Here is a 12434-nt window from a genome sequence, read left to right on the forward strand (position 1 = left end):
AGTGAAGACTGTCAAACGTGATGGAGAAACCAGTTAAAAGTCTTGGATGTTGGTATGATGCGACCCTCAAGGACACAAAAGCGATCTCCCAGGTAAAGTACAGGCAGTGGATGAGACGAGAAGGAGTTGAGAGGCAAAATCTCTCTTGGATTGAGCTGTGGAAGCATTCCAAATCAGCTTCCTTCTGTGAGCAACTTACGATGTCCTGCCTTCACCACTGAACCTAAACCAGAGAAGAGAGGATCCTGCCAGCCCCCTTTATCGATCCTCAGCGAACCTTGGCTGTAAGGTAAGCCTGATGCAAGCCTGGTATACTGTACCTGGAAACACAACCAGGTGCTGAAGTGTCCTGCGGCGTCACTAGAGAACAGGCGGATATCCATCAACTCCCTACCTCCTCCGTTATGCCATCGTTCACAGATAATGGAGTTTGTGGGAGAAGGGGCCAAAAACTGACAAGCTGAGAGGAGCAATTGGAAGCTTTCTGTTGATCTAAATCAAAGGCTCTGCTTCCAGGCTGAAATTGCACCTACCAACTTCAGACCAGACCTGGTGTTTTGGTCCTATTCACTACGTACTGTATACATCGTAGAGCTCACTGTGCCCTGGGAGGATGCAGTGGAGGAAGCCTATGAATGCAAGAGCCTTAAGTATCCTGAGCTGTCAAGGCCCTTTCCTGTGCCACTGAACAAGCGAGTCAATCGGTCTGGATTTAGAGGAGGGAAGCTGTCTGGGTCCTATAACAACAGAGGTGAAAGCAGAGGGGGCACACCTGGGAATATCATCGAAACACCAAGGAATGACCCCAATGAAGCTGAGAGCTCTTTCCCTCTATACCTTCTCCCCTTCACCACTGGTACCACCACTCAAAATCCTCTACAATGTTCCCCATTTATGTGAGGCAGGTGCAATACTAATACGGGATAGTAAAACCTAGTCCTAAAATGCAACTACGGAAAGTTGGGTGGGACATATCAAAGTTCTTGTCCTCTTTTAAATAGACAATAAAATTAGGTTCACATCACAGCCTTGAAAAACACTATGATTTACTACTTGAAAGCACACATTTCCGAGAGCATTTGATTGGACAAAGATATGTATACACGACTCCAAACAATTTGAGTCATACGATTTATAGGCCATTTTACTGGAAAAGAAAGATGTTTGTTTTGTCAGCTTTGGGGGTTGTACTCACTTTATCTTTAAGGTTATGGACATGAATTAATAAGTACCTTCTTTTTGATTTCATTGACTTCCTCAGGTTCACAAATGCAGTGGAGGAGCAGATCTAGAATATCCTCCACTCTCTTTTCCAGACTTTCACACACTTCCTATCTCTCTTTTTTATCCTAAAGATCATGAATGGAAGTGTATCTTTCCATGCTGTAAGCAGAGAAACATCAGGCCATTATCAGTGTGACGCCTCCAACACTGAAGGAAATATATCTCACGTCACACTGCTCAAAGTCATTGGTAAGTCAACACTGATATTTTCTCCTCATTTAGGAGGATTATCTGTATTGCTCATGTTAGGGGCATTGCAGTGACCTTAGATTTGTTGGGTGGACCATTATAAACCTTATCAGTCTTGCTCATGAATATTAATTAGATTGCATAATGTTTCCCTATTAATTAGAACTAATTTGGTGGAAATCAAGTAAATGAGTGTAAGCCATATTAGGATTACTGGAATCTATTTTTGGTCTTAAAATATGATTATTGCCCAATAAGAGGAGAAGGGGGACAATTTTCACACTAGTTGTAATAGTTGCTAAACCCCTAGCTCATGTTATTATATTCTACATGACAACTACAAGCTTTACTGATTGAATGGCGCCACCTAGTGGTGCTGTTTCATTACATTACATTTAAGCGCACTTCCTTTTCAATTGAACTTAGCTCAGTCAATACAGAATGATGCCAGTAATAAAATAATGGGTTCAGTTCCCAGGAAATGAACGGGTAAAAAAATAAATAAATAAATAAATAAATAAAAAAAACCAACAACAGCAACAAAAAACAATATAAGTTTGCTAAATGCTTATTTGTAATGAATATGCATTTGTCATGTACTTCAAATCTTAAAAGTATATTTAAAAAATGTACTTGGAGTTAATAAAATATGAATAAAAGGTCACAAATATTGAAGTGTACTTATAGAGAGTATGCTTGAATGAATATGTTTCTGAACACACTTAAGTACACTTTTAAAAAGTGCACTTTGTTTGTAATGTCAAACTAAAACTACTTTAAAGTAGATTTAAATCATTATAAAATAACACTTATTTTGATGTTTTGACAAACATGATAAAACATGTAAATTACTTCATGTATAATTACAAATGTATTTTAAATACACAAATTACAAGTTTCAATAGAAATCATTAACATTAAAGTATTTTTTAGTGTACCATTGCTTGTCAGTACATTGGACAGTTCACTTTAACCATATTTAAGACACCAGAAGTAATAATGACTTTACATATAAAGATGCAAGTCCTGCATTTGTGTGTCAAAAGCACTCTAAAGTTCAGCTAATTCCTTTAAATATTAATACAAAATTTAATCAATTTCTATTTAATTAATTGTAAATAGCATGCAGCAGCTAAGTGTTTGAAAATATTTTTTTACATTAGGAAATTCAGAAAAAAAGGATATTATTTCCATAAAACATTTTTCTTTCAACATATTGCTGCATTATGGAACATTGTGTATTTTTTCTAACAACAGGCCCTCCAGTGATCGTAATTCCTCCAACCGACACTGTTCTCAACATGTCCCAGGATGCCAAGTTGAAGTGCCAGGCTGAGGCTGACCCCCCCAACATGACCTATGTGTGGCAAAGACAGGGAGAAGACATTTACCACATTGAGTGAGTTCTCTTCTAAAACTGTGAACTCCCCCCTTATTATTTACAGGTAATGCATAGCTTATGCATAACTCATGTGGTTTTTTTAGGTCTCTGAAGTCACGTGTTAAGGTTATAGTGGACGGTACACTTCTCATATCACGTTTGATTCCAGAGGATTCTGGGAACTACACCTGCATGCCCACTAATGGACTTCCTGACTCCCCTTCTGCCTCGGCCAACCTCACTGTGAAGCGTAAGTGTTTCACAGAATAATGAATTAATTCATTAGGGTTTGCCTGCACTAGTATAAGATTTACACTAGTATAATCCTAGTGTAACTAGAAAGTACTAGTTTCAACTTCATTTATGTTCAAATGAGACACATCCAGATGATATTGTTGAATTTGAATTAGAATTTTGTAGGCCTCATTTTACATACCTTATGTGCAACATTTGGTGCAAAATGAAAATTAAAACTAGCATAACCATTTCATTTAATTACATATGTTTATATAAGTGTATGACATAAAAAATCCACATCCCTAAGATTTTAAACCAAATTGATTTTTAATGGAACTTCCAAAGATATATATTTTTATCTGAAGCACTTATTATATATTAATTACTCATTTGACTAATTTTAAAAAAGTGAGAAATTAATACCGTTATAGAGCAAGGACACAATAATTTGATCAATAGTGACAGTAAAGTGATTTACTGTTAAAAAATTAATTAAAAATAAATAAAAAGTCAATAAATTAAATTATTTAAATACATTTACATAAATCTTATTTTGAACTGTGTATAAAGAAAGAATCCTAAAAAAAAAAAGGTTTAAAAAATATTTGGCAGCAAATCAGTATATTAATGGAGTAATACATTTAATTTAAACATGTATTTTAAATAGAAAGTAGTTATTTTAAATTATAAAACTGTTTTACAATGTTACAGTTTACATGTTACTTTTTACTGTATTTTTGATCAAATAAATGCAATCTTGGTGAGCAACAGAGGCTTCTTTCGTAAACATTAAATATTTTACCCCAAACATACAAATAATGTATTAAATCATATTTAAAATGATATATATTTAACAGACCCAGCACAGGTGATGAAGATGGCCTCGTTGACCTTCCTCCCCACTGGCATGAGGGGCGTCATTGCGTGCCCCGTCAGAGCTGAACCACCATTATCACATGTCGACTGGATCAAAGATGACAAACCACTTGATTTAGGCATTGTGAGTAACCATTGCCTTTTTCAGTATCATGCAAAAAACCTTTTAACCTTTTAAATGTACATTTTATATGTGTACACTGCTAGTCCTAAGTGTTTTTTTCTCCTAGCTACTAATGCTTGACATATTGATTCGGTGATACTATGCAATGCAGTGCTTACCCTCTCTTGGTGACGTAACCTCACATCTCTGAAAGATCATTATTTCAAGAATCACTCAGAATAACTGTGAAATTCTTTCAACAGTATCCTGGATGGACACTGACTTCAGAAGGCTCTATCATTATAGCAACAGCTAATGATGATGCTGCAGGTGTATACATGTGCACTGCCTACAATAGCTTTGGGACAATGGGCCAGTCTGAGCCCACTACTGTTATACTACAGGTGGGGCTTTACACAGTGTTGCCATTTTAAATTATTACTATTTTTTTGTTTACTATATATACTTAAATATCTACAAGTACACTTTTTTTAACAACAAAAAAGTGGTGGAATGGTATAGAAAGACCCTTAAACTTTGTGTTTTCTTTTTCTTTTAGGATCCTCCATCATTTAAAGTATCACCTCGTAAAGAGTACAGACAGGATATTGGTAGGATGCTTGTTATTCCATGTCAGATGGATGGTAATCCGGCTCCAAAAGTCAGCTGGAAAAAGGTGAATGTCATTTCACTGTGCTCATTCTTTGTTCACTTGTCACAGTGATTATATCGTTCCATATTTCTTTAGCACATACACAATAACAGTATTTACATTAAACAAATTTCCCCCTTTTCCATGTATTATTTTTTATAATTCATAAATAAATAATGAATATAATAATAAGCACACTTGTGATCATCTGATATTCTAGTTAGGCACTAGAATTGCCATGTTAAGTTTAAGAAGAATTGTTTAGGTTTAAATACTCCAAAGAGTACTGAATGAGAATTACTGTAGACGCTTTATGTTTATTTTTACAAACTAGGGGACAAGTTTAAATAGTTTTCTGTGAAAACAAAGATGTTGATTTATCTAAGCAAATATTTAACTCAAGAGGTGTCATTCTCAGCAGCAATACATTACAGCTGTTTATATGAAACCGTGTTGATTAACATTAGAAAATAGAACATAGAAAAAATAGCACCAGTCTTGTGCACAAAAATTGAGTTTTAATTTTCTCCAAATGTTATAATGCACCATCTATAGCTGGAATTCAATAACATTTTAATTAAAACTGGTGTTTAATCTCATTATATACTTCATTTTGGCACTGCTCCTCATAGATTGGCATAGCCCCTCGCTCACTGTTCATTCTGGCAGTGAATGGCTCCCTCATTCTGCATCCTCTCAGTAAAGACCACCAGGGGGAATGGGAGTGCAGTTCCACCAACCGAGTGGCCACTGTATCCGTCAGAACAACAGTCCATGTGCTCGGTAAGACCTTAGGCATCTAGATCAGTACTACCGCACTTGACCAATGTGATGTTTACTGTGACAGTAAGCACATACATCATCTGTGTTCATTTTGGGCTTGGATTTCAGCTAAAAAAAACAACTAAGGGGGCTAAAGTTGAGTTGAGTTGAGTTGAGTTGTCCTCATCTAGATTGAACTTGTAACTTTGGAAGTTTTCACACCTCATGTATCACACTTCATGTGTCACACATATCTTGTTTCCTTCTGATTCACAGGTACAAGTCCACATGCAGTGTCATCAGTATCTGTGATCCCAGGAATTAACCAGGCCAATGTCTCCTGGGTGGCTGGCTTTGATGGAGGATATGCCCAGAAATTTACTGTCTGGTTGGTGTCTTGTCTTGTTAAAGTTTATCTCTTTTAATCTTGGGAAAATATTTTGAAATAGTCTGTCAAATTTTTTTTTTTTTTTTTTTTGTAGTAAGAGCAGTATTTATGTGATCAATTTATTCTAAATGCAAATGCAATGCAGAATCACAAAGCTACGTTCAAAATACAAATCTTAAATAGGTGCACAAATCTCACAAAAATGATGTAGCATTTTGTCATGCTACATTGCTATTGGTTGGCAAAAATGTCACTTTTTTAGCTAATTTTACTCTACTGAAAACAATTTGTAGTGTTGCTTTTTTCACTGGATGGTTTATGCCTGTCCTCATAAATGTACTGGATTTTTTTGAAAACTTGTGCAAACATTCTTTTTTCAGGTATAAGCAGGTGTCAGGAGAAAGGAAAGAGGAAAAGCAAGAGTGGCTGCCTTTCTCAGACCTCTCCACTGAAAAAAGTCTGTTGGTCACCAATCTTCTTCCTTCCACTGAGTACCAGTTCAGTGTTGTAGCCCAAAATAAAATTGGCACTGGGCCCTTCAGTGAGATCACCACCATCACAACTCTGGGTAAACATTAGCTGTCCATAAGAAACTTTCAAGACCTTATAAAGTTGCTTTACGAGTCAAGGGCCCTATTTTAACGATCTAAGCTCATGGTCTAAAGTGCAGGTGCACTCAAGGCGTGTCTGAATCCATGTTTGCTAGTTTAATGATGGGAAAATGGTTGGTGCGCCTGGGCGCATGGTCTAAACATGTTGTCCCTATTCTCTTAATGAGCAATGGGTGTTTTTTGGGTGTAACATGCAATAAACCAGTCAGTGTCTCATCTCCCATCTTCATTAAGAGCTAGTTGCACGTGCGCCATGGCGGGTTCGCTATTTACATGGCGGAATGTAATTTTGCATTTTTAAAAATATTTGTGTGCTGCTGCACGTCCCAGTGTGTGTAATAAGCAAAGTGTACACGTGTTTTTAACCCGCTTATAGGTGGATATTACTAACGTGTTCTTTAAGTAACAAAGAAAAAATATTGCGCCAGATTTTAGACCAGGTTTGAGTTGGTCTATGGCGCAGTCTATTTTCATTTCCTTAAAATAGCAACATACCCACAATGTGTCTGAACACACCTCTTTTTCAGACCAGCACGCCTATGGGTGCACAATTGGGCACAAATGCATTTGCTATTCAAACGACAAAACGACTGGCAAAATGAGAACTGTGTTGGGCTGAAACTAGAAAAAAACATGAAGGTCGGTGTATGAGCCCCAGGTTTTCATGGCCATGAACCACGATTTGTTACATTCTGTTGCTTTTAAGTGGGATGTGATATAAGGGTGATTGCATTTTATTTAACAAAATATTGTACATAGAAAGAAGATAATGCCTGTAAATTTTAATCTGAATATCTTATCATTTTCATTATTTTTAAGTAATTTTGTCATTTTCTGTGAATATACTAGCATATAGGTGGCCTCAAAGCTAATAGAAATGGTCTAAAAAACTCAGATTTTGATTTCATTGTGTCTTTAAAACCACATAGCATGTGTGTTGGCTACCTCATGCAGACCCAAATTAATTTAAAACCATCTGTGTTTATGCTGCACACTGTGGATAATTGAATAAAATAAAGCTGTTCATTTTAGTCTCTCTCTTATTTAATATTTTATTTTACAGATGCACTTCCTGTTGTGGCCAAGCTGGTACCACCTACAAATCTCTCAATCAATAAGAGTTCAGAGGGAATTCTTTTGTGGTGGTCAGTGCCCAAGGCCCAGTCTCCACCCATTGACAGTTTTGTCGTACAGTCACGCCTTGAAGGAGGGGAATGGATTAATCTGAAAGAGAACATTAGTCCAGTTGAAAGTCAAATCTTTCTTCCAGGGTTATGTAAGGTAAATATTCTTGAAGACATGATCTGAGATTTTCATGAATCAGTCAGCTTGTCATTTTTGATAAATGCAACCCTTTCTTCCTTTTCTTTCATCCTTATTATCCTTAACTTTCTCACAATGCATCACTCTCTGAAGGACTGCAAGTATGAACTGAGGCTTCTCTCTCAATGTGGAGATCAGCTGAGCATGCCCAGTCCATCAATCAATGTCTCCACCATTGGTTAGTGCTTCACATATTCCTTGTTCTAATAACCTGCTTGTAATATTTTCTTCAGAAATTGCTAGAATTAATTACTCTAAGCTATACTATGAAAATCTATAAGTTTTTTAACTTACCCAACCATTAAACCTTTCTTTGGGCTCTGCAGGAATTAATAAGCACCCAGCCAGTTCCCGCCTCCTAGACTTTCCTGACCAGCTAATGGCTGGCGTTATGGGTGGAGTAGGACTCCTTTGTCTTGCTCTTATCCTGACCCTGGCAATTGTCTGTTTCATTTTTAACAAAAGGAACCGAAGGCGCAGGCAGAATATCAAGGGTAAAGAAACAAAACTTTGATCTGTTTAGAACTGAACTGTTTTAACAGTCTCAGTGTATCCTCCTTAGAAAATCCTCTCACTCCATTATTTCATATTGTTGTTCTTCATGCATGATCATTTATCCTGTCACTCATTCCACTGTAAAATTGGTTCCCTCCATTCAGATCTCCCCCCTGCAATAAATAAGAACCCTTCTGAAAAGTAAGTTCACCACCCTCACCTCATGAAACCTTTGTTCATTGTCCAAAATTTCCCATACATTGCAACCATTTTAGAATGTTCTAAATTCTTATCCTTAACCTTAGCAGCCCTGACAACACCCTAAACCAAAGGCTCCTACCAGCTCGTCCACTCTCCTACACTTCCTCTTCTTCCAATCACTCCTCAAATGGAAAGTCTAGTCACAGTGATTTTCCTGCCCAGCAGCAACATCTCCTGCCTCAAGCTAGCATTCCATCCCACCATTCCCTCCCTGAGAGCCATCTCCAATGGACATCACTTTCCCCTGTGTCTTCTGTCGAGTTCATCCACAGAGGCTCTGATGGACGCTTTATTGTTGATCCTTGTGAAGACACCAATATTGTCAGTTCTCAGATCAAAAGGAACTCATGTCAAAACTCCCATCAGTCATCAGATGGGAACAGGGACTTCAGAATCCAGAAATCCCAGTCTTTGAGATCCTACAGGGATGAAAGAAAAAAGCTACCCTTTGTCCTTTCAGTTGATCTTCCACCTTTCGGATCAGATATCCCTTCTTCCAGCAGAACACGAGCTATGGCTAAGCACCTATCGTTGAATGGCTGTTACATACCCATTCGGGAGCAAGAGTTCTTGGATGGACCAGACCAAACAAGTCTCTCGTCAGTTAGCATTGGCTCTTTTCTCTATCCTCATTCAGAAAGTACTATGGGTCGACAATCTCTGAAACAAGGTACCAAACACTCTACAGCCAGTACCCTGGTTTTGCAGATGGAGCATGAGAGGGAACAAGGAAACCTAAGTCGCTGTTTAACTTTAGCTCGTGAGAGAAAGGAGCTTGAAAGGGAACTGCGCAAGTACACTATTGATGAAACTCCATATAGTCATGAACAGACAGATGATGAGTCTGGACAAATCTGGAAAATTCGAGAAACCTCAACACCTCAGGGTAACTACCAAGCCACTAGACACAGCCTTTTATCTGAAAATGACAGCATGTTGAAGGGAAGAGCTGCCTCTTGCATTCCATGGGAAGAAAGACACAAGATTTCTTTAGCAAGCTTGGTGCCCCTACATACCTCTCATGGAAAGGATACCAAGAATAGGCAGAATCAGCAAGGTTACTATTCCATCCAGAGATCCAACTACCAAAGGTCTCGTAGTCTAGACAGAGGGGAACACCAAAAATCACAAACATGGGACCGAAGACGAAGCAGAACTCCTGTTGAGTCAAGTCTTGGTCATGTAATGGATGAACCTTTAATCTACAAATTGGAAAAGACCCAAACTGATGTAAGTCATAGAGGCCAGAGAACCTCAAGTAGAAGTCAAAATTATTTTGACCCATGTATTTATTCATCCTCAGATGATCAGCAGAGGCTGACCATAGAAGGAATCACTAGACAGATAAATCCAACTAGTGTTTATTCAGAGATGAGTGTAGATGGACCTGGTCTTGAGTGCCAGTCTCCTTATTCAAGGTCTATGCTGGGCACTAATCACAGCTATGAGACTCTAGATTATGACAGACCCAGATTATCAGATCTTGAAAATGACAGATCAGTAGAGTCAGGACATATGAGTTTAAGAAAGCACAATTGGTCGAGCAAAACTGTATCTCAAATGAATGTTTCTGGAACAATGCCTCGGAAGACAAAGAGTCTGGGGTCAAACAATTGGAATCGGCACAAGAGCACCCAAAGTTTAGATTCAAAATTATACAAGGACCACTTTTTGACCCCTAATGCCTGGATAGACTCGCTGACACTTGGACGAGATTCTAAAATGTCCCCCTTAGCGTGCAGACCCAACTCTGTGGAAGATAAGCCTAAAAGTAGTCCCAGTTTGCGAACAGATTCATCTTTGCCTTTAGAAAGTCAAACACAAGACACCAATCAACAGTGCTCTAAGACCTATGATGGCTCAAAATCCTGCAATAACCTAGTGTCGGGAAATAGAACTCATGCTGCCTTATCAATAGGGGGTTCTAGCTGGCCTCAGCCTTATTGCCCCTCTCTACCAGCCTTGCCATCTGGAAGACAGAGCCAAAGCCAAGAGAGGGAGAAAGAGGAGGAAGACGAAGATGGGCAGGAGGTGGATGTGGAAATTAACAGATACAGGAAGAGTTCAGAGACAGAGGGAAGTTACCGAAGTTATGCAAGCCAAAGCAGTGGTAGAGGCAGCATGGATGCCCCTAACAATAGACAGTTCTCTCTCAGCCCCCCTCTCACAAGTTCTCCAGAGACAACAGAGGACAGTGACAGAGACGAGGCAGTTCTACAGGATCCTGAACAGCATGAAAGGTACAACTGGCTTTTCTTTGTCCTGCTCCATATATTTTTTTAAAGGGGTCATAAACTGAGAAATCAAATGAACCTTGATCTTGTGACATATACATTAACAGGCCAATTTAATATAAACAATCCTATACATTTCAAAACTCAAAACTTTCTTGTAAGTTTAAAAACAGCTTTTATAGAAACCATGCTCAGAAAACGACTCGCTTAGTGTGTCTAAGCACCACCTCCACATGATAAGATCAACGGCTACTTCTACAGCACTGCGTATTTAGCTCCCCCCACTGATACATACTTAGTAGTAGGAGAGGAAATACTAGAGAGACACAAGCACAGAATTACTCCCATACATTGCAACCATTTTGGAATGTTCTAAATTCTTATCCTTGACCTTAGCAGCCCTGACAACACCCTAAACCAAAGGCTCCTACCAGCTTGTGTGCCAGAAATAGAGTGTTCAGTTTACTGTCGGAGATTTGTTGTGTCAATCCATGCCACATCCAGTGTAGACAGAATCACAATTATAATAGGTTTTGTTGTCTGTAGTTGAGTTGTGCCACTCATGTCCGGTGTAAACTTGGTGTAAAATTAGCAAAGGGCTCCATATAGCATCAGTGTTTATTATTATTTATTTTTTTGCTTTACTTTTTTAAATAAGACAGTATGATGCAGGCTTTCAGAGAGACTGAAAGTAAATGATGATGTGGCGCTTAGTCTGACTAGAGTGGATCCAACAGTAATGTCGCAATACATAAGTGTGAGAAAATGTATTTTCCAGACTGTTTGATATATACTGAGTATTTATACGTTTTTAACCCAAATGACCCATGTTGTTTACAGAGTGTGCCACAGCATCATCCATCTGTAATTTAATAAGTGAAACTGTTAGCCAATCATAGCAGTGGGAGGGAGTTCACTTGAATCCATCCCACCTATAAAAACAGACCGTTCTGCCTAGAGGTTCAAAAACAGTATCGAAAATAACATATTACCTCTAAATTGTTATTTTTTATTTTATGTAAAAATCACACAAATCATAAGTGAACCTCAGAGAACATTATAAAATAATAAAAAAATGCATTTCATGACCCCTCTAAGCTGTTTTTAATGACTAAAATAGATTCGTATGATTCATTCTCTTTACTATGAGTACTATTAGTATCTGCACTGTTAATACCTTGTTTTTTTTTAACACAAGACCATGGTAATGCCATGTGTTTTTTGACATTTACATTTAAAACCATAAACTGTGGATGTAGTACCATGGTAATAACATGTTTGGCAGTTGAAAGGTGTGTTGGAGCAGGGTTGGATATCCCTGATTTAAAGATATCCACAACGATACCTCACATTCCTTTATCCTCTGACTTTAGATCTAAAAGAGGCTCTGTGGATGAGAGTTATGAGTGGGACTCTGCTTACGTCCCAATGCATCCTGTGGACCCCAATGTGTCAATGAGCAAGGCAGGTCTTCACAGTCAATTGAAGAAGATCAGCACTACAAAAGATTATGGCAGGCCAGATTTAGACCTGAAACAAAAAGGTAAGAGAAATGCCTGCTCTGTTTATTGTAACCCAGCAAAAACAGTCTTACTGTTGTGAAAATACCAGGAAAGCTGTTCCTTCACTGTTGTATGC

At 38.1% G+C, this 12434-nt stretch overlaps 1 protein-coding gene across 2 annotated transcripts in view; it reads left to right on the forward strand.

Moving 5' to 3' along the window:
• The window catches only part of LOC132132475 (protein turtle homolog A-like), a 28121-nt gene that overhangs the window by 13606 nt on the left and 2081 nt on the right, over window positions 1-12434 (forward strand). The window contains exons 6-20 of one of the 2 annotated variants that reach the window (XM_059544864.1): window positions 1356-1473; window positions 2731-2872; window positions 2959-3104; window positions 3949-4091; window positions 4334-4474; window positions 4630-4746; window positions 5355-5505; window positions 5761-5872; window positions 6253-6440; window positions 7547-7764; window positions 7900-7984; window positions 8133-8300; window positions 8466-8502; window positions 8607-10802; window positions 12170-12339. In XM_059544864.1, the coding sequence (XP_059400847.1) occupies window positions 1356-1473; window positions 2731-2872; window positions 2959-3104; window positions 3949-4091; window positions 4334-4474; window positions 4630-4746; window positions 5355-5505; window positions 5761-5872; window positions 6253-6440; window positions 7547-7764; window positions 7900-7984; window positions 8133-8300; window positions 8466-8502; window positions 8607-10802; window positions 12170-12339 (4132 nt within the window). The remainder of the gene's footprint in view (window positions 1-1355; window positions 1474-2730; window positions 2873-2958; window positions 3105-3948; window positions 4092-4333; window positions 4475-4629; window positions 4747-5354; window positions 5506-5760; window positions 5873-6252; window positions 6441-7546; window positions 7765-7899; window positions 7985-8132; window positions 8301-8465; window positions 8503-8606; window positions 10803-12169; window positions 12340-12434) is intronic. The other variant, XM_059544865.1, reaches the window with a different exon arrangement.

The sequence above is a fragment of the Carassius carassius genome, chromosome 49, assembly GCF_963082965.1.
Source record: "Carassius carassius chromosome 49, fCarCar2.1, whole genome shotgun sequence".
NCBI lineage: Eukaryota > Metazoa > Chordata > Actinopteri > Cypriniformes > Cyprinidae > Carassius > Carassius carassius.